We start from the raw sequence: 23,569 nt of genomic DNA on the forward strand, positions 1-23,569 counted from the left end.
GAAATTTGATTTTGGTATTTTAAAAATATCATCCATTATTCCCTTAACTTTTTAATATGTGGAATATAGTTATAATTCTTTCAATGTCTTTGTCTCTAATTCTAATTAATAACTATGTCAGTTCTGGATCAGTTTCCACTGGTTGATTTTCCTTTTCATTATGATTCCTCCTTTCTTGTTTCTTTAAATGTCTGATAGTCTTTGATTGGATTCCAGACATTATGAATTTTACTATATTGAGTACTAGATATTTTTGTGTTCCTATTTTTGAGCTTTATTCTGGATGGAATTAAGCTGCTGAGTTGCTTCAGTCGTGTCCGACTCTGTGACCCCAGAGACGGCAGCCCACCAGGCTCCCCAGTCCCTGGGATTCTCCAGGCAAGAACACTGGAGTGGGTTGCTATTTGCTTCTCCAACACATGAAAGTGAAAAGTGAAAGTGAAGTCGCTCAGTCGTGTCCGACTCTTAGTGACCCCATGGACTGTAGCCTACCAGGCTCCTCCATCCATGGGATTTTCCAGGCAAGAGTACTGGAGTGGGTTGCCACTGCCTTCTACTTAGAAGCAATTTTATCACTTGTAGTGTTGTTTTTAGATTTGTTAAGGAGGACAAGAACTGCATTTGATCTAGGACTAATTATTGCACATTATTGTGGCATTTTCCTTTTAACCCCTCTAATGCTTGTGCGTTATAAAGGTTTTTTGTTGTTGTCATTGTAGCTGGTGGATATGGGTATTGTTCCCAGCTCGGTGTGAAAGGTTCCTTCTAGTTCACTCAAGACCATTGTCCTGGTCTCCACTAGTTTCTTTACATTCATATGATTAGGTATGCTGCAAACCTGACTAGGGATCTTCCACAGATCTCTGAAGTTCTTTCAGTGCAGCTCTGTCCTCCCTGATACTTTATTCTGCAAACTCTATCTTCCTTTTGCTTCTTAATCTTTCAACAGCATCTCCTAATACCAGGGAGTCTACCATCCTCTGGACGGATTCCTCCCCTCTCTCTCAATCCAGGTGTGGAAACTAATGACAGAATGATGGGGCAATAATAGGGCTCAACTTGCTTGTTTGCCAACTCTCAGGGATCCTTGTCCTTCAGTGTTTGATGTCCATCTTCCTAAAACCAGGATGTTTGATGTATTTTTTCTGTTATGATTTGAGTATTTCAGGCAAAATGGTATATCTGGTCCCCATACTCCTTGCTTGGAAGTGGAAGTGGTGTGTGTGGATGTGTGTGTCTGTTCTTTTCAACTTCTTGACTATGCCTAATTTATCATTTATTAAATTCATTTTTACTGAACTCTAGCCAATTGTGACGAGGTTTGACTTGTAATTCTCTTCTTTTTGCTTATTTATAATTTTAAAAATTTGATTAACATTTCCTGTACATTCTCATAGCTGCTTTTTAATTTCCTTTTTTTTTTTTTCCTGGGTGATTTTGTTGTTGCTGGTTTTGGTCTATTTTTTGCTACTTTTTCTGTTCATTTTTAAATTTTACTGAATGTGGTTAGAGAACAGTCTATTTGGATTATCTCTTTTTTGTAATTTACTGAGTTTTTCTTCTCTAAGTTCCAAATAAGTGACACTTTCCCTAACTGTCTGTGTGTTTGTAAATAATGTGAAGTCCATTTGTTGAGTACCTATTTCTCTCTTGTTTTTTTATCCATCTATAATCAATCATGTTAATTTCACTCTTAGATATCTCTATATTATTATACTTTATTGTGATTCCTAAAGTTTTAAAATGACTCTAGGCTATGTTATGGGATGTGGGGCTGCTCAGAGAGAGACTATAAGGGAACATGGAATACAAGCTGACCTTGTAGTTCAATTTCTAATTATACTAGAATAGATACAGAAGCTGTTAAAATGATGGAGCTTCCCAGGTGGTGCAAGAGGTAACCCACCTGCCAATACAGGAGACATAAGAGATGCTGGCTCAATCCCTTGTCAGGAAGATCCCCTGGAGAAGGGAATGGTACCCCCCTCCAGTATGCTTGCCTGGAGAATCCCCATACGGTTGCAAACACAACTGAAGTGACTTAGCACACACACTATGAGGGAACACTGAATACAAGCTGACTCTATAGTTCAATTTCTAATTATACTAGAATAGATATATAAGCTGTTAAAATAATGGCAAGGATACACAAATATAGAGGTGGGATTAACCTTTAAGACAAATAGCACAGGGAATGAAAATGAAACATATCACTTCAGCAAAAAGAATCTCAAGGCAACAGTTTGGCATGAGGACCATCAGAACTGTGGATGTATCTAGCAGCAGTGCTGCTGCTGGCAAAAACCATGGTTTAAATGGTCATATTTTTAATTTGATGTCAATTTACCTTGTCTGCCCAAATTAAAGTTTCTGATATTTCCTGATGAATCATTAGTGCTGCCATAAAAAGTTATATTTAATATTTAAAATACTAAATATTCAATCTCTCTTCTATACAAGTACATGAATGATTTATACATTCAAAAGCTTACACGATGCAAAAATTAAAGTGATAAAACTACAGACAGTTAAGACATTTCCCTCTGCCGTAATATTTACCTTAATGGGCCCGAGATAGGAAGATCCTTTAACTGTGGCAAGTATGATTTGAGACTCTTCCAGCTGAACTAATATATCATCTATAGATGAAATTATTAGGATAGAGTAAGCCTCGGTGTGATGAAGAACTAAATGTAAAGGAGTAGTGTTCCAAAGATCAATAACCTTATACAGCATTTTTTCAAGAGCGGCTTCACTAGTTGCTGAGGTTGATATCTCATTTATTTCATTTTCATACTGAAACATCTAAAACAAAAAAAATTTAATATCCAATGGAGCAAATAATTCCTGATACATTTAAAATGGAAGATTTAAATGAATGTGTTGAAAATTTGATTCCAATTAGGTTTATATCCTAACCAGAGACTTCATGGTCTAACTTTCATGAAGCAGCCCTTTTCAGTTTTTAATCATTCTATTTCACATTCTTCTTGCTCAGTGAAAATTTCTGACTCATTATTTCTTCTGATTCTAGTCAGTGTAAAAAATAGTTAACAGCACCTTCTACAGATCTGCAGATAGCATTATTTCTTTCAGCTTTCTTTTCTCTGCACTAATGCCAATTGCTTAATTATTTTGTGACAAGTTTTTACTTTCTATGATAATTCTTGGGATATAACAGTCTGAGAGAACATAATTCTAATGGGCACAGCTTTCCATGGCCTCACTTTGACACAGCTCCATGAGGATAAATGCCTCTCAAAATACTTTAATGGAGTATTTACAGACCTTTCCATGTGCACTGACTGCCAATTTCCATTGGACAAAATCTTGATATATTATCTCCAGATTCAATCACCAGAACAGAGATACTTGGAGACCTGCTCTTCTCTGCATCTTGGAATTAACTATCTGCCCTTGTTGTTTTTATCACTGAAAGAAGATTCTACTGCTGTTCCCCTATGTCATCCTATTTAATATCTCCATTTATTTCCAGCAGTCATGTATGGATGTGAGAGTTGGACTGTGAAGAAAGCTGAGCACCAAAGAATTGATGCTTTTGAACTGTGGTGTTGGAGAAGACTCTTGAGAGTCCCTTGGACTGCAAGGAGATCCAACCAGTCCATCCTAAAGGAAATCAGTCCTTTGTGTTCATTGGAGAGACTGATGTTGAAGCTGAAACTCCAGTACTTTGGCCACCTGATGCAAAGAGCTGACTCAATGGAAAAGACCCTGATGCTGGGAGGGATTGGGGGCAGGAGGAGAAGGGGACGACGGAGGATGAGATGGCTGGATGGCATCACCGACTCGATGGACATGAGTTTGGGTGAACTCTGGGAGTTGGTGATGGACAGGGAGGCCTGGCGTGATGTGATTCATGGGGTCGCAAAGAGTCGGACATGACTGAGCGACTGAACTGACTGTTGAAATTGTGCCAGATTTTTGGAATGTTCATTGGCACTGATTAAATAGTCTGAAACTATCTAGATATTTTGATGAATTCACTCTTGGACCATAGTTCAGTTAGGATACTCTGATAATGATCCAGGGGAGGATGCAACATTTAGATGGGATGAGGAAAGAGAGCAAGAGAGGATTCAAAGATTATTTCATCATTTTTAGCTTAAGTAACTAGAAAAAAAGTGGAGGTGCCATTAACTAAGATGGGGAGGATAAAGGAAGAGTGGAACTTTGGAGATGGAGAAAGAGAAGTGCATTTTTGACATGTTAACTTTGAGATACTTTTTAGATATATAAGTGGAGGTGGATCTATGAGTTCAGGAGGGCAGCTGAATCTATGAGTTCAGGAAGGCAGCTGAATTTAGGGCTAGAGATATAAATTAATTTTTAAAATAAATTAAAGTTCACTTTTAAAATTCTTGTCTAATTAAAAAATTTTCTTCATTTTCTCATTATAGCAAATCATTTAGTAGAAAATTATAGGCATAAAATATTATTTTTGTTATATTAGACATTGTCAACTGTGGAACATGAAATATAAATGAAGCTTATTGTAAACTACACATGAAAATAGAAAAATTTTAACCTTGAAAATCATAGTAAAATTTTTATTTTTATAACAAAACCTACAGGTAAATCAAATAGCTGCTAACTGTATATTTTAAATAGAATATCAAGTTATTTGCAGGGCCACCCTAACATGCTCTTAATATATCTTCATTTTATATAAATACTGTAGTTTTGATTGTATTCCTATAAAATTTACTCTCCACAAGAAGTATCACTGTTAAATAAAAACACTAATTTAATTTCATTTGTTATGCATGAAAACCAGTATTACTGTTTTTGAATCACCTAGTAGTAATGGCACGATGAATGGCTTATGCTTATAATATATACATCATATTTTTAAACCAAAAAGCAAATTTACTATTCAATGTAATACTAGTTTTATCAGTTATTAATCTGTACTAAACTATCACCAAGGAAGCATCACCTATCTACTAATACATTACACTCCTACTTTTCCTAACATTCCATAAACGTCTTATTTTTCATTTCCTACTCCTCGTAGATTTACTTGCCTACTTAAATTTGGGCCTTCTGCTATGCCAACTTTATTTCAAACTATTTTAACTTACCTTGAGTGCTAGAAGATTCTCTACTGTACAGTTTTTATCAAGAGACACTGACTTTCCAATAATCTCCTGGAGAGCCTCCCAATGCCTTGGCTTGAGACAGGGGTTCCCTAGTGCTATGATGATTGGCAGCTCCTGTTTAAAATCTGTCACTGATTGCTTAAGATGTGTCACCATGTCGTTTTTAGGTAGACCTATAAGAAGCGATGGGTCGGCAGCTTTATCATACAGTCCACATTTTCTAAGCCAGAAAACAAATTTGCTATTTAATGTGATACTGCTTTATCAGTTATTAATCTGTACTAAAATAATGAGGCTTATTAACATCACTCTCCCATAAGAATCAAGCATGGATTAAAATAAAGGGAAATAGTTAATCAGGACTAGTGATGAAAACCCCAAACTATCAGAACAAGTTATTTTGCAAAATTTAATACTAGAGATAGCTAGTTACCACAGGGTTTCCCAGATTTTCCCTGACAAGATAGATATACAGACAGAGAGGTACACACAAATAATTCAAAAGACTATTTTGGTTTTGGGGCTTTTCAATTCTGCTCATTAAAAGAACATTAAGGGAAAAAGCCAATCACTATCATTTCATAAAGAATATATCTTTACATTGAAATGTAGAAAATGAAGGTAAAAACTTTGCCATAGACCAGAACTGATCTTTCCTCTGGCATTAACACCACACCACAATACAGATTCCTGGGTCGGGAAGATCCCCTGGAGGAGAGCATGGCAACCCACTCCAGTCTTCTTGCCTGGAGAATCCCTATGGACAGAGGAGCCTGGTGGGCTACAGTCCACAGGGTTGCAAAGAGTCGGACAGGACTGAGTGACTAAGCACAGCACACACAAAGGGTGCAGGACTCAAAACCTGTGCAGCTGAAGGTCCAACCCTGATAACCTTTTACTCAATTTATAAAAGAGGGGGGAGACAGAGAAATAGCCAAAGTAGGGCACTTGAGAGAACTGAAAACTATATGCATATTCTTGACTATCCAATTGGTACAGATGAGGCTTATTTTATAAAGCTATATTGAATAACAAAGTGTATTTCAAGACTTGATCAGATAAAAAGATGAGAATAAGTTTTTTGCAGTCTATACTGTGGTGAACAAGATTTAATCTGGGAAACTATGGATAAAAGAAAGTTTTATCTACTTGTTACTTTATATGTTGCTCTCTGAAACAGATATATGACACAATATTGAAAGAGAATGCACAAAATGAGTGTTGTGTTGCTTTAACACTCTGGGTGATTTGTCCCCAATTTTTCTCTTTTCTACAGTTTCTGTGATAGTCATATTTCTTATATAATTTAAAAACAAGCAAAATAAGGTGTTTTCCTTGAAAGGAAAAAAAAATGATAAAACTAAAAAAAACTATAGCTTAAGGTATAGCTGAGAGATCAGAGGAATTTAAAAAATAAAAGCATTATCTTGCCAAGTGGAATAAAGCTTTCTATTTGGAAAGGATTTGATTTTACAGAATTGCTTGCACAGGAACAGCATCTCTGTGTTGGCAAGATTTCAAATTTGATGATTAGCAGAAGGAAAACCTATCAAAATGACTCTGGCTGTTTCTCGCATTGCCCAAAGTATACTATCTGCATACACAGTGAGGGTTTGAAGGTGGGTCCTTAACATCAAAACATTTGTGGTTCTAAGAGCCAGAATCAGGTGGAAGCGTTTGGGGTTCTACCTAGAGAATCAATTTTTAACAGATATAAAATTGTTACTAATTAATTAAAAAAATTTTTTCCAAAGTTTTAATCTCTTTCTTGCTTCAGGAAGTGATTCCTACCTATACTCTTGTACTGTCTTTTCAGTCATTAATGGTCAGTCCTTGGAACAGGTAAAGTAACAAAGCCAAGGACAATGATCTTGCTGGCCTAGTAGCCATTTTTGTGTAATCTTAAGTAGAAAAACTTGAGAAAGACACTTTACCTTTTTCTAGTACAAAGATTATCTGCATCCATTTTGAAACATTTCTATATACTGATTCTGTATCAATACTGTCAAGAGTGCTATTCCTCCATTCCCAAAAGAGTGTTCCCCATTCCTTTTGTGCATCCCATAATATTTTCCTTAAGGTTAAGTCATAGTCAATGTCAGCAATCTCTGAAAGTACAATTTGCGCAAGCTCTTCCATATTAAGAAAATTCATATGAGACTGGGAATCATCGAAACAATCCTGATAGTTTGAATATGTTTTAGCTTTGACAGCTAAACTTGCAGCTTCCTCTGAAAGAGTCTGGATCATTTCCATTGCTGTTGACACTGGAGTACTAGCACATAACAAAACAGAATTTCTTATCTAAAAAAATAATAAAACATTTTTAGGAGGGTATAATGTTCTGAACTTAAACATGTTTATTGACAGCATTTTAATATGCCACCTAAGTGTCAACAAACTTTATTTGCAATCATTATCTGAAAAGACTGTCCTTAATTTATACTTATTTATGATTATGCTTAATTTTAATTTTTTTATTACAATAATACCTAAAATTTGTGTACCTTCTGTATGTCAGGTCCTGTGATAAGTAACATTGAGGACCTTATTTACTAAGTACATATAAGAAATTTGAGAGATAATTTATATTTTCCATGATTTTTCAAGAAGTTCAGAGGTTCCCATCATCTAATGGTAAGTGGCAGTTCCAGGGTAGGGCCCTATGATAGCCTGCACTCCAAAACTTACTTCCTTTTTCTGATGAAGCTGAACTTGGTATTATTTGAATGATGTTTATCACATGCTACCTTATATTATTAGTTTTCCCACTGCACAGAAAATTGTGGACATTTGCAACAATAACCTCCAAAGAGGGATATAAGTAAAATTTTGTTCTGATTTCTTACTACATTATAAAATTCTGAAGATTAAGGATAATTTCACTTATTTATTTTTGTATACCTCTTAGAACCTAGTACAATCATACATAAAAGCTGTTGGAAGAAGTAATGAATTTGGATCCTACCACCTTATTCTTCAAAAAAAATCAAACCTATGGAACTGCATGTACCATTGTGTTATGTGTAGTGTGGTCATCCAACAAGTACTGATAGCAATCATAACACAAAAGCTTAAGCAATTGAGAAACAGTATCTGCGATGATGGAGAGGGCTTAGAATAATCTATATCAGTGATGCTTATATAATGGATTATCATAAAATTTTCTTTAGGCTTTTCCTGCAATTTCCATTCATTAATATTTATTTATGTTTGTATATGAGCTATCTTTGGCGGGGAGGGAATACTTGGAGGGGAGGGAGGAGGGAGGAGGGTTCAGGATGGGGAACACATGTATACCTGTGGCGGATTCATTTTTATATTTGGCAAAACTAATACAATTTTGTAAAGTTTAAAAATAAAATAAAATTTAAAAAAAAAAGAAAGAATCTTAGTTGCTTAGATGGAGGTAAAGTTTTGTCAACTCTATCAGCAGTATTCTAATTGAGATCTTCACAGAATGATATGTCACTAAATATACCAATAAAATAATTTAAAAGTTTATGTAATTGCACCCATCAGAAGATGGAGTAAATATGCCCCACCCTGTCTTTCCCAGTGAAACCTGGACAGAACACACGGAGGGAGCAGTGAGGCGAGGAACCTGAAAATAAATTGTAGAAGGCAGATTGGGGAAGAAGATGGTAACTTGAAATGCTACCAAATTAGCAATGAGTTTACCATTTTCTCCCTGACCTAAGCTCAATGTATTAGAAATCTGGGAGGAATTTTCAGGAGGCAAAACCAGTGACAGCTCTAGGAGAACTTACCAGTTCTGACTTGAGGAGCAAGAAAGGTTCTGACAAAGATTCTTTGCTTGACCAAACTTTAGTCAGGCTCCCTGGTGGCTCAGATGGTAAAGCATCTGTCCACAATGCGGGAGACCTGGGTTCGATCTCTGGGTCGGGAAGATCCCCTGGAGAAGCAAATGGCAACTCCCCCCCCCCACCTCCCAGTACTATTGCCTGGAAAATCCCATGGACAGAGGGGCCTGGTAGGCTCCATGGGGTTACGAAGAGTCAGACACAACTGAGCGATTTCACTTTCTTTTCTTTCTGACTGACTACTAAGTAGGTTGTAACTTTTAGGCTCATATGTGTATTTCCTTATAAAATTAAGTTTTAGTAAGAACCTTGCTAAGTCGATTTAACCAGAATTCCCATCCTCAATGTCTGCTCATCCTAGACAACAAATCATTTCCCCTATTGCAATCATACTGAATAAAAATCTGTTTTTACCACTTTGACTACTGTTCAACTCTGGGTTTTCTTTGACAGCTCCTAATACTCAGAGTATGGAAATCCTCTCTTTCTCTTTTTCTTTTTTCTCACAACCCAGTCTTCAAACAATTTTAAGGTGGTGGCAATGGAAGCCTCAGGAGCTGAAACTCTGAGAGAAGAGAACTTTACTTTCTGTCTTGGTAATCTGTGGTTCTAAGGAGGGTCAACCCTGTTGATTTTTTTCTCTCTGTGTTCTACTACTTTGCCCCAGATGTGGGTGCAGTTATGGAAGTTGACAGAGTACAGTAACAAGTCCCAGTTTTCTAACCAGAGGACTGAGAAAAAGAGTGCAGAGAATCTGGAAAATATGAAGAAGACTGTAAACAGAAAGGACCTCTGGAAAGTAATTACGTAAAGTTGTATGAACTCCTGGGCTCAACTGAGCTGCACACATATAGATCTGATCCTATTCAGCACATCAAAGACTCTGAGATTAAACTAACATACCACTACCCAGAATAATACTGACCACTGGATGGCACACACATGGTCTGAACAGCACCTTAGAGATATTGATAATGGAAATAACAATGGAAAGAAACCCACAGCCCAAAGAAAGTGGGTTGGAACTTGGGACCTGAATCTGACTAGGTCAACAGTTTTCTAAAACAAAAATACCAACCTGGCATTTAGGTATGACACAGAACTTTAGAGCATAATATTTAATCCAATATTACTCCATATACAAAAAACCAGGAAAACCTCAACTCACATGGGAAAAAATAATCAACAGACACCAATGTCTAGATGACACAGATGTTAGAATTATCTGACAAAGAATATAAAGCAGGTTTTATAACAATGCTGCACAGAAATAATGTATATTCTTGAAGCCATTGGGAAAATAGAAAGTCTTAGCAAAGAAAAATAAAAAAAGATATAAAGAAAAATCAAATGAAAATTTTAGAACTGAGAAACACAATAAACAAAAGTAGAAGTTCATTGGATTTGATTCAATAATAGCATGCAGATGATAGAAGAAAGAATCAGTGAACCTAAAGATAGATGCTTACTCTGGCTGAGACCCTCTCCAGGGGTTGCCCTTTACCAAAAAGTCACACAAGATTACACCCCCTCTATAGCTCCATCCAAGGAGAAGGCAATGGCAACCCACTCCAGTACTCTTGCCTGGAAAATCCCATGGACAGAGGAGCCTGGTAGGCTGCAGTCCATGGGCTCGCAAAGAGTCAGACACTACTGAGCGACTTCACTTTCACTTTCACTTATAGCTCCATCATGGATGTGTAAAGAACCAGCCCTTTTGTCTTCATTCAGGATAACTCTGCAGAGTCATTCCAATTTAGAGATTCCCCTGGTTGCTCAGATGGTAAAGCATCTCCCTGCAATGAGGAAGACCTGGGTTCAATCCCAGGGCTGGGAAGATCCCCTGGAGGAGGGCATGGCAACTCACTCCAGTGTTCTTGCCTGGAGAATCCCCATGGACAGAGGAGCCTGGTGGGCTACAGTCCACAGGGTTGCAAAGAGTCAGACACAACTGAGCAACTAAGCATACAGCATAGGATTCTATGAAACCTACATGGCAATGACACTAGAGTTCAATTTTTCCTTCTGTCCAACCTTGATTACTTCAAGCCCTCACACTGTTGCCAGAAGCACTTTCCAATGAACCTACTGTAACACAGATTTTCCATCTCAGTGTCCAACCTAGTACACTTAACATATAAATAGGGTGAACCAGAAACCTTGGTACACATGTATATGAAATTTCTCATAATATTTTAAAGATTGCAATTGAATGCGTTCAAGTACTCTCGTATGCCTATTTTTGCACCTTTATTTTATTTGTGTGAAGCCAGTATAGATTCTGCATAGATGGAGAAAAACTTTAAAGTAACTAATTGTAATACATTACATTGTGCCTAATACATATTAGGTACCAAAATATACTGAATAAATATGATAATAGTAACTTGTAATGGTGGTGGGGATAGAGGGGAGTGGAAAGAAGCAAGGATTCTGGAGCCCTAGCCCTCACTGTGATCTTAAGCAAGTTAGTTAACCTCTTTAAAACTCAGGTGTTTGTTTGTTTTCATGCAGAAAAAGGATAAATCACGTAGCATGGTTACTGATGCTTAGTTAAAGCTCAATAAATGTTGGTGTTTTTTGTAGTTTGCTCCTCATAACTGAGTGAAGCTGGAATTATTATCTTTTGGCTTAGACTAAGGCCCAAAAAGTATCCAGGGTTTTTTTTTTAGCTCTGTTTATGTCATGCGCCAACTTTAGCAGTCTGTTGAAGCCTATGGAAAAAAATCACCACTTTACTGTTGCTTGTCTACATTAACTCAAAGTTGGAGAAAATGCTAAACTTCAGTTAGAGGTTAGTGAGAACAGACACATAATTTCACTTCTCATTCAAATTCACAAATCAAAATTATGTCTGTGGATTCCAGGTTAAGAATACCTGGACTAAATTATTTACTTAAGATTCCATAGAAAGGAAATACCTATATGCTAGGCTTATATAATGAGAAACAAAACTTACTTTGGCCTTTAAATTACTAACTTCAATACGTAGACCAGTGATGTATGATTCCAAATTGTCTCTGAATTTAGAAATAGCAGCATCTTTATTTGTTTCGCTTAACTTCACAGAAGTTTTTAGTTGACCAAACTTGATAAGAAGGATTTTATAAATGGCAATTTGCTCTTCTGAAATATGGATCTGGTAATACCTTACAACAGAATACAGCTGAGCAACTATTGTGTATTCTTTTTCTAACTTAGATATTTTTGAAGAAATTGCATCCAAAAAAGTAAAATATTCCAAAAATTCTTCTATTTCAGTGGGAGTATATTCCAGCTTCTGCAAGGATGAGTCTATAACCTGAAATCATTAACAAATCAATTACAATTATATAATGATTTTTCATTATTTTAGAAAAGTAGTTACTCAATATCTTTCACTAACTTACATAATTATAATTTCAAAAAAAGACATCATCTAGACACTATTCTAGGTATTGCTTAAATACCGGAGCATTAACAAGATCAAATCCTTTCTATTGTTAACAGAAGGAACTTGAATGTAACCTGCACATACAATAAATGCTGCTAAGATATAAAGACAGTTTCTCTGGTGGCTCAGATGGTAAAGAGTCTGCCGGCAATGCAGGAGACCCAGGTTTGATCCCTGGGTCTGGAAGATCCTCTGGAGAAGGGAATGGCAAACCACCCTAGTATTCTTGTGTGGTAATCTTCTGTCCAGTATTTCCATGGACAGAACAGCCTGGCAGGCTACAGCTCATGGGGTTGCAAAAATCAGACACGACTGAGCAACTAAGCATGCATGCACATGAGATATAAATAAGTACTGTTATGAGTAAATTTGTTCTAAGAAGTAAATGCAGTAGTAGTAACAAGGTTATGACTGAAACGTGAATGGTGCATAATAACTGCTCCCATTTTTTTGAGCATTTATATGTTATGTTCTTTATGTACACGATCTGATTTTGTTTTGACAGCATGTTTACTCAATCAGTTCAGTTCAATTGTTCAGTCGTGTCCAACTCTTTGCGATCCCATGGACTGCAGCACACCAGGCCTCCCTGTCCATCACCAACTCCTGGATTTTACTCAAACTCATGTCCATTGAGTCGGTGATGCCATCCAACCATCTCACCCTCTGTTGTCCCCTTCTCCTCCTGCCTTCAATCGTTCCCAGCATCAGGGTCTTTTCAAATGAGTCAGTTCTTTGCATCAGGTGGCCAAAGTATTGGACTTTCAGCTTCAACATCAATCTGTTCAATGAATATTCAGGACTGATTTCCTTTAGGATGGACTCATTGGATCTCCTTGCTGTCCAAGGGATTCTCAAGAGTTTTCTGCAACACCACAGTTCAAAAGCATCAATTCTTTGGTGCTCAGCTTTCTTTATAGTTCAATTCTCACATCCATACATGACTACTGGAAAAACCATAGCTTTGACTCTGTGGACCTTTGCTGGCAAAGTAATGTCTCTGCTTTTTAATATGCTGTCTAGGTTGGTCATAACTTTTCTTCCAAGGAGCCAGAATCTTTTAACCATCTGCAGTGATTTTGGAGCTCAAAAAAATAAAGTCTCTCACTGTTTCCACTGTTTCCCCACCTATTTGCCATGAAGTGATGGGACCAGATGCCATGATCTGAATATTGAGTTTTAAGCCAACTTTTTCACTCTCCACTTTCACTTTCATCAAGAGGCTCTTTAGTTCTTCTTTGCTTTCTGCCATAAGGGTGATGCCATCTGCATATCTGAGGTTATTGATATTTCTCCTGGCAATCTTGATGCCAGCTTGTGCTTCATCCAGCCCAGCGTTTCTCATGATGTACTCTGCATATAAGTTAAATAAGCAGGGTGACAATATATAGCCTTGACATAATCTTTTCCAGATTTAGAACCAGTTTGTGTTCCATGTCCAGTTCTAACTGTTGCTTCCTGGCCTGCATACAGATCTCTCAAGAGGCAGGTCAGGTGATCTGGTATTCCCATCTCTTTCAGAATTTTCCACAGTTTGTTGTGGTCTACACAGTCAAAGCCTTTGGCATAGTCAATAAAGCAGAAGTAGATGTTTTTCTGGAGCTATCTTGCTTTTTCTATGATCCGGCAGATGTTGGCAATTTGATCTCTGGTTCCCCTGCCTTTTCTAAATCCAGCTTGAACATCTGGAAGTTTGTGGTTCAAGTACTATTGAAGTCTGACTTGGTGAATTTTGAGCATTATTTATACGAGTGCAATTGTGCGGTAGTTTGAGCATTCTTTGGCATTGCCTTTCTTTGGGATTGGAATGAATACCGACCTTTTCCAGTCCTGTTGCCACTGCTGAGTTTTTCAAATTTGCTGGCATATTGAGTACAGCACTTTCAAAGCATCATCTTTTAGGATTTGAAATAGCTCAACTGGAATTCCATCAAGTCCACTAGCTTTGTTTGTAGTGATGCTTCCTAAGGCCCACTTGAATTCGCATTCCAGGATGTCTTGTTTTAGTTGAGTGATCACACCATCATGATTATCTGGGTCATGACGATCTCTTTTGTATAGTTCTTCTGTGTATTCTTGCCACCTCTTCTTAATATCTTCTGCTTCTGTTAGGTCCATACCATTTCTGTCCTTTATAGAGCCCATCTTTGCATGAAATGTTCCCTTGGTATCTCTAATTTTCTTGAAGAGATCTCTAGTCTTTCCCATTCTATTGTTTTTCTCTATTTCTTTGCATTGATTGCTGAGGAAGGCTTTCTTATGTCTCCTTGCTATTCTTTGGAACTCTGCATTCACATGGATATATCTTTTGTTTTCTCCTTTGCCTTTCATGTCTCTTTTATTCACAGCTATTTATGTAAGGTCTCTTCAGACAACCATTTTGCCTTTTTGCATTTCTTTTCCTTGGGGATGATCTTGATCCCTGCCTCCTGGACAGTGTCACGAACTTCCGTCCATAGTTCTTCAGGGACTCTGTCTATCAGATCTAATCCCTTAAATCTGTTTGTCACTTCCACTGTATAATCATAAGAGATTTGATTTAGGTCATACCTGAATGGTCTAGTGGTTTTCCCTACTTTCTTCAATTTAAGAAATTTTAAAAAAACATGTTTACTACTTGAGTGTTATTTTCTCTAGTCTGCAAAGAGGGAAACTGAGTTTCAGAAGGATTAATAAGCTTAAAATATGAAATTTAGTGAGTTACAGAGCTATAATTCAAACCCAAATCTGATTCCAAATCCTGTTTGTATCCATTATAAGTATACGCAATCATTACAAATACATGCACAAATGTATGTGTGTGCTGTGGTGTGCTTAGTCGCTCAGTTATGTCCAACTCTTTGCAACCCCATGAACTTTAGTTTGCCAGGCTCCTCTGTCCATGGAGATTCTCCAAGCAAGAATAATGAAGTGGGTTGCCGTGCCCTCCCCCAGAGGATCTTCTCAACCCAGGGATCGAACCTATGTGTCCCAAATTGCAAGTGGATTCTTTAACATCTGAGCCACCAGGGAAGCCCATATATATGTATATACATTACATCCACACCTTTTATAAGTATTTGTATATCATTCCATTAGATTTTCAAAAGAATTAAATTCCTATACTTAAATTACAATTTTACCATAGTTTCCCTCATGTTTCAAGGGCTCTTGATGAGTACTCATAATTCTGGAATCAATATCAGTTTAATTTTCAGCTCACAGCCTCGAATTGCCTGTGTATGTCTCTAATTTTTTAAATACTTTATTCTACTTGACTATATGCTCATGCAAAAACAGCAATAAAAAAGTTTATAAAATAAAAATACCTATTACTTCACCACCTAGAGATGGTTATGCTAACCAAGAAGAAACTTTATCCATTTTATGGTGTATGTGTATATATGTGTGGTGTATGGGTATATATGTGTGTACATGCACATATGTGAACCTGCTCTTGAATATACATTTTTATCACAGGGTTAATATGAATTGACTTTAAAGTCAGAGAGACCTGTGTTTGAATCCTAGTTCCAATATTTACTAACTGCATGAACCAAAGTGGCTTTACTTTAATAAACTTGGTGTCCTCATTACAGTTTTGAGAATCAAATAAAATAATATAGTAATGGGTTTATAATGATGCCTGCTGAATTTTACTGAAAATGCTCACAATAGAAGACTGAGTAAAGACAACTGTCCTGACTCCAACCACAAATCCCAATTAAATTCCAGAAAAATATCTTAAACTCATATCCCAAATAAAACAGATAGTTACATTTTTGTAGAATAGAGTAGTAGAAAGACATGAAATATTCCCAAACTTCCTTTTTGTCACTAGTAGTACATTCAGTTAAGGATTGTAAAAGAAAAGAAAATTACAGACCAATTTCACTTATAAGCAAGCATAAAGGCAAAATTTAAAAAATAATGTAGCAATATATCTATGTGCATGTGCACACTGGTAAGGTCTATCTATTGATTCAGATATGAAATTAAACTTACAAAGTCAATTCATGTAATTAACTGCATTAAAAGGTTAAAGGAAAACAACTGCATGATTATCACAACAGATAAAAAGAATAAGGATTTGATAAAGTTAACTTATGATTAAAAAACACATATCAAGTTAGGAACTCTTATGCAAATAAGGGAATTTCCTTAACTATATAAAGGGATGCTACTTCCCTTTATAAAAACACACCTGGGGGCATGCAGAAGCCAGAAAAAAGAGAAATAAACATAACTTTCAGAACCACTTCCTAAAAATGCATATAGCTCAGAAACAACTTTCTGGAACTAATAACAATGATTCTTCTAACTGTAGAAGTAACTCACATATGTTCACTATGTGCCAGAAAGGGTAAAAGAGCTTTGCAATCATTAACTTCTTTAATTCTCACAACTTATCTAGGTCAATTACAAATATTATCCCCAATTTACAGATAAAGGTGCTTAAGTATAGAGAGGATAAGGATATAAATTTTGTTGTTGTTGTTTAGTTGTAGCCAACTCTTTGTGACCCCATGGACTGTAGTACACCAGGCTCCTCTGTCCTCCACTATCTCCTGGAGTTTGCTCAAATTCATGTCCATTGAATTGGTGATGCTATCTAACCATGTCATCCTCTGCCACCCTCTTCTCTTGCCCTCAATCTTTCCCAGCATCAGGGTCTTTTCCGATGAGTCAGCTCTTCACATCCAATGGCCAAAGTATTGGAGCTTCAGCATCAACAATGGTCCTTCCAGTGAATATTTGGGGTTGATTTTCTTCAGGAATTATGGATTTCCCAGGTAGCTCAGTGGTAAAAAAAAAAATCCACCTGCCAATGGAGGAGATGCAGGTTTGATCTCTGGGTTGGGAAGCTCCCTTAGAGAAAGAAATGGCAACCTACTCCAGTATTCTTGCCTGGGAAATCTCATGGACAAAAGAGCCTGGAGGGCTACAATCAACAGGGTTGCAAAAATCTGAACACGACTTAGCAGCTAAATAATAAGAATTGATATCTATAAGACACTGTATCAAAAAACAAACAAAATGCACGTTATTTTCAAGCACATATGGAACATTCTCTAGGATAGACCACATATTAGTACATAAAACAAGCCTCAACAAACTAAGAGGATAGAGATTATTTAAAGTATCATTTCTGACCACAATGGCATGAAACTAGAAATCATCCATAGAAAGAAAACAAGCAAAAAACCACAATTACATGGTGACCAAACACTTGATACTAAAAAAAGAATGAGTCAATGAGGAAATAAAATAGGAAATAAAAAATAACTCTAGGCAAATAATGAAAACATTACTATCAACATCTATGGGATACAGCAAAAGCAGTTCTAAGAAGAAAATTCATAATGACACAAGCCTTATTCAAAAGATAAGAAAAATCTCAAGCAACCTGCCTACCACATAAATGAATTGGAAAAAGAACAAATAAAAATTAAGTCAGCTGAAGGAAGGAAATAAAAAACAGAGAGTGAATAAGTTAAATTAAGAAAAAAACAAAAAACAAAAGAAAAATAAATAAATCCAAGAGATGTTTTTTTTAAAGGATAAACAAAATCAACAAATCTCCTCTAGACAGGCTCACCAAGAAGAAAAGAGACATGACTAAATAAACAAAATAAGAAAGATGAGAAATAACAACTGATGTCACAGAAATACAGAAAACCATAAGAAAAGACTATAAACAGTTGTTCAGTTTCTCAGTAGTGTCTGACTGCAACCCCATTGACTGCAGCATGCTAGGCTTCCCTGTCCTTCAATATTTCCAAGTTTGCTAAAACTCATGTTCATTGAGTCAATGATGCCAACCAACCATCTCATCCTCTGTCACGCTCTTCTCCTGCCTTCAATCGTTCCCGGCATCAGTTCTTTTCCAATGAGTAAACTCTTTGCATCTGGTGGCCACAGTATTGGAGTTTGAGCTTCAGCATCAGTCCTTCCAATGAATATTCAGGACTGATTTCCTTTAGAATTGACTGGTTTGATCTCCTTGCAGTCCAAGGGACTCTCAAGAGTTTTCTCCAGCATCACAATTTGCAAGCATCAGTTCTTCGGTATCAGCCTTCTTGATGGTCTGTAGATGATCTCTCACATCTGTACATGATTACTGGAAAAATCATAGCTTTGCCTATACGGACCTTTGCTAGCAAACTGATGTCCCTTCTTTCTAATATGCTGTCTATGTTTGTCATAGGTTTTCTTCCAAGGAGCAAGCATTTTTTTTTTTTTTAATTTCATGGCTGCAGTCACCATCCACAGTGATTCTGGAGCCTAGAAAATAAAGTCTGTCAGTTTCCACTGTTTCCCCATCGATTTGCCATGAAGTGATGGGACCAGATGCCATGATCTTCGTTTTTTGAATGTTGAGTTTTAAGCCAGCTTTTTCACTCTCCTCTTTCACTTTCATCAAGAGGCTCTTTAGTTTCTCTTCACTTTCGGTCATTAGGATGGTGTCATGTGCATATCTGAAGTTAATGATATCTCTCCTGGCAATCTTGATTTCAGCTTGTGCTTTATCTAGCCCAGCATTTTGCATGGTATGCTCTGCATATAAGTAAAATAATCAGGGTGACAATGTACAGCCTTGACAGTCTCCTTTCCCAATTTGGAACCAGTCTGTTATTCCATGTCCAGTTCTATTTGTTGCTTCTTGACCTGCACACGGGTTTCTCAGGAGGAGGCATGTAAAGTGCATGCCAACAAAATGGACAACCCAGAAGAAACAGACAAATTCCTAGAAACATACAGCCTGCCAAAACTGAATCAAGAAGAAACAGATAATTTATAGATCAATTATTAGAATTGGAACAGAATCTGTAATTTTAAAAAACTCCCTGCAAACAGAGGTCCAAGACAGAATAGCTTTGCAGGGAAGAACTTACAAACATACAAAGACCTTATACCTATCATTCTCAAACTCTCCCCAAAACCTGAAGAGAACAGAACATCCCCAAATTCATTCTGCTGCTGCTGCTGCTAAGTCACTTCAGTCGTGTCCGACTCTGTGTGACCCCATAGACAGCAGCCCACGAGGCTCCCCCATCCCTGGGATTCTCCAGGCAAGAATACTGGAGTGGGTTGCCATTTCCTTCTCTAATGCAGGAAAGTGAAAAGTGAAAGTGAAGTCGCTCAGTCGTGTCCAACTCTTAGTGACCCCATGGACTGCAGCCTACCAGGCTCCTCCATCCATGGGATTTTCCAGGCAAGAGTACTGGAGTGGGTTGCCATTGCCTTCTCCACAAATTCATTCTATGAGGTCCCAATCATCTGATACCAAAACCAGACCAAAACATTACCAAAAAAGAAAATTACATGCCAACAGTTCTGATGAATATAGATGCAAAAATCCTCAAGAAAATATTAGCAAACAAAATCTAACAACACATAAAAAGGATCACGCACCATGATCAAGTTTTATTCATTCCAGGGTCACAATGGTGATTCCATTTACACACATCGATCAAAGTGATACAGCACATCAAGAAAACAAAAGACAAAAACCATGTGATCATCGCAATAGATGTAGTAAAAGCATTTGATAAAATTCAACATTCATTCATTGTAAAAACTCACAGCAACATGGATATAGAGGGAACATATCTCAACATAATAAAGGCCATACATGCGTGCTTAGTCTCTTCAGTCGTGTCAGACACTGTGCAACTTCACAGACTGGAGCCTCCCAGGCTCCTCTGTCCTTGGGATTCTCCAGGCAAGAATACTGGAGTGGGCTGCTGTGCCCTCCTCCAGGAAGCATTTCCAATCCAGGGATCGAACCCATGTCTCTTACATCTACCTGTACTGCTAGGCATGTTCTTTAACACTAGTGCTACCTGGGAAGCACCATACAACAAATCCAGGGGCAATATAACACTCAATGGTAATAAGGTGAAAGTCTTCCTGCTAAATTCTGAACAAGCCAAGGATGCTCACTCCTACTAGTTCTATTCAACATAACATGGGAATTCCTAGCCAAAGCAATTGTAGAAGGAAAATAAAATGTATCCAACTTGGAAAATAGGAACAAAGACTGTTACTACCTGTGGAAAACATGATTTTATATATATGAAACCCAAAAGACTCCACACAAAATATTAGAAATAATAAATGAATACAGTGAAATTCTAGGCCTTAAAATCAATACAGAAGAATCTGTTGTGCTTATATATAGTAAAAATGAATTAGTATAAAGAGAAATTAAGAAAACAATCTCATTTAAAATCATACCAAAGAAATAAAATACATAAAAGTAAATTTGACCAGAAACATGAAAGCTGTACGCTGAAAACTGTAAGACATTAATGAAAGAAACTGAAGAAGACACAAAGAAATGGAAAAGTATTTCATGCTTATAGATTGAGAGAATTAATGTTAAAATGTCCCTATTACCTAAGACAATCTATAGACTCAAAGCAATCCCTATCAAAATATGTGTGACATTTTTCACAGAGCTAGAAAAAAATCCTAAAATTTATATGGAATCACAAAAGACCCCAAATAAGCAAAGCAATCCTGAAAAAAAAAAAACAGCCAGAGCCATCACACTTTCTCATTTTAAAACATATTACACAGCTACAGTAATTCAAACAGTAGAATGCTGGCATAAAATAAGATACATAGATCAATGGAACAAAAATGACAGCCCAGAAATAAACCCACATATATATGGATAATTAATTTATAATAAAGGAGCAAGGAACATACAATGGAAAATGAAAAGTCTATTTGATAAGTTTTGGGAAAATTGACCAGCCATATGTGAAAGAGTGAAGCTGGAGTACTACCTTAAACCACACACAAAAATCAACTCAAAATGGATTAAAAACTTGAATGTAAGACCTGAACCATAAAAATCCTAGAAGGAAACATAGGCAGTAAACTCTGACATTTCTCTTAATATTTTTCTCCTCAGGCAAAGAAAACAAAATCAGATATAAACAAATGGGATTACATCAAACTAAAAAGCTTCTGCACAGGAAAGGAAACCATGAAAAAATTAAAAAAAACAAACAAACAACTTACTGAATGGAAGAAGATATTTGCAAATCTTATATCTGATAAGGGGTGAAGATCCAAAATATATAAAACACTCATACAACTCAACAAGAGAAAAACAAATAGCTCAATTTAAAAATGGGCAGAAGAGCTGAATAGACTTTTCTCCACTGAAGGCATGCAAATGGCCAACAGTCACATAAAAAGACACATGAAAAGGTGCTCAACATCACTAATTATTACAGAAATGCAAATCAAAGCCAAAATGATATTATCTCACACCTGTCAGAATGGCTACTTTGGAAAAAAGGTAGAAATAACAACTATGCAACAGGATAGGAAGAAAAGGAATGAAATATAATGTGGTACACATGAAACTTACATAATATTATAAACTGATGTTATCTCAATAAAGTGTTACAAATTTAAAAAATTGATTCTCATGCAATAGGAGTTTTCAAAATACTTACCTCCAATAGATTTGCATTCTTTCTTTCAATTACAGATCTCAAGAGATTTTGGCTCATATCTATGATGTTCTCAACATATGGTAAGCATTGTAACTGATAATCAAAACTCATAACATTGAAAATACCAATGCGCTTCTCAATGGCCATATTAACAATCTGTCGAAGGTAGTTTCTGAATTTAGACAGTATACTTTTAAACTGCGTTGAAGTTAATTCTTCCATAGATGATATTTTGGTACCTATGATTTTGGCCTTCTCTACCATAGTACAATATTTCCTAAACTGGCAGCTGTAAATACTAACTTGGCCCATTGAACTTCCAATAATAGTCAGGAAACTCGCAATCTATAAATAAAAATATTAAAAAGTCAATCAGGATTTTGTTTTTAAAATGATAATAGTATGATCTAATAATCTAATGGTTTGGTTAAAACATTTAAAATGGTTTTATGTGAAGTTCATTTTGTTAAGAATGTCTGTTAAATATCTAAATATTTAGGAAACTTAAGACTTTAAGAAATTTAGATAGCTTTTTATATTTCGTTTTATGTAAAGCTTTAGTAGGCTGTTTAACTGTATAATTAGCATGTTATTTGAGCCATGTAGTAAAGACATCAGTCATTTATTCCTTGGCTTGTTACCTTGTTTTAGTGTATATGCGTCACACATAGCTCTAGAAAAGATGAGTTCTAAATATTATGGGACCTTACCCAATTCTTAAAACAGCCTTTGGATAGAATCTTGACCCAAGCTAGGCAAGTTGGTTGTTTCGTGATATTGAACAAAAAAATGCCACGTTAGATAGTAATGGGAAAAGTCGGGGCCAGTATTAGCAAGCCAATATTATGAGGGAACTATAAAAGAGAAAGATTATTTTCATAGTGGAGGTTTGAAAAAATATACAGGGGAAAACAAAGAGGAAAGATCATGAAGAAGACAAACAGGGAGATAAGCTGGGAGTGATTTTCCAATTGCCATTAATTATGATACTCTAATTTTTCAATAAATCCCTTTCATCTGAAAATTTCAGTGCATTTCTGTTCCTTAAGCCAAATATTCCTTCCTTAAAATAAACTATTTTTAAACTTACTTTATCTTGGTAGGCAGGATCCATTTCAAAAAGGACCTGACAATCTGGCCATCTGGTTTGATAGTCTATTACATTTTTCTTCTTATTAGGTAAATCCATAATTAAAGCCGACTCAGTAAAGATAGACAGGCGGGGATCTTGGCAAAGAGGAATAATTTTGGCTAAAATATATGATTCAAAGTTTAGTACATTCAGAAATTCCATTGAAAGCAATGCTTTAAAATTATCAAGGACATTTAGAACTACTGAAAACTGAGGCAGATTTACTTTGAGGGCTATCAGGTATTCTATACTGATAAATGCAATTTATCAGTATAAATTTGGAATAATATTATTATTATATTATATATTATATATATATAATATATATATAATATTATAATATTATTATAATAATAATAAAATTTGGAATTAATATTATAGAAACAATCACTCATGAGTACTGGGTGGTGGGTCAAGGTATGATAAAAAAAAAATCAGAAGAAATCATTAAGTTAACAAATACTTAAAGTGTATCTGCTGTGTGAAGAGCATTATATCATTACGAGGATACAAAAACTAGAAGACACTATCTCTACTCTCCTTGAGTTCATAATCAAGCTGAACAAACTGGATGTCTAAGGCAAAAAAAAAAAAAAAAACCT

The 23,569-nt window shown here is 36.2% G+C and overlaps 1 protein-coding gene across 1 annotated transcript in view; it reads right to left on the minus strand.

The window, feature by feature from the left end:
• The window catches only part of DNAH14 (dynein axonemal heavy chain 14), a 403,042-nt gene that overhangs the window by 256,103 nt on the left and 123,370 nt on the right, over nucleotides 1-23,569 (minus strand). The window contains exons 16-21 of the mRNA XM_044943112.2: nucleotides 22,926-23,086; nucleotides 21,836-22,180; nucleotides 11,904-12,245; nucleotides 7,055-7,424; nucleotides 5,103-5,293; nucleotides 2,560-2,805 (exon numbers count right to left, since the gene is read on the minus strand). Coding sequence (XP_044799047.2) covers nucleotides 2,560-2,805; nucleotides 5,103-5,293; nucleotides 7,055-7,424; nucleotides 11,904-12,245; nucleotides 21,836-22,180; nucleotides 22,926-23,086 — 1,655 coding nt within the window. The remainder of the gene's footprint in view (nucleotides 1-2,559; nucleotides 2,806-5,102; nucleotides 5,294-7,054; nucleotides 7,425-11,903; nucleotides 12,246-21,835; nucleotides 22,181-22,925; nucleotides 23,087-23,569) is intronic.

Source organism: Bubalus bubalis, chromosome 5, assembly GCF_019923935.1.
Source record: "Bubalus bubalis isolate 160015118507 breed Murrah chromosome 5, NDDB_SH_1, whole genome shotgun sequence".
NCBI classification, from domain to species: Eukaryota; Metazoa; Chordata; class Mammalia; order Artiodactyla; family Bovidae; genus Bubalus; species Bubalus bubalis.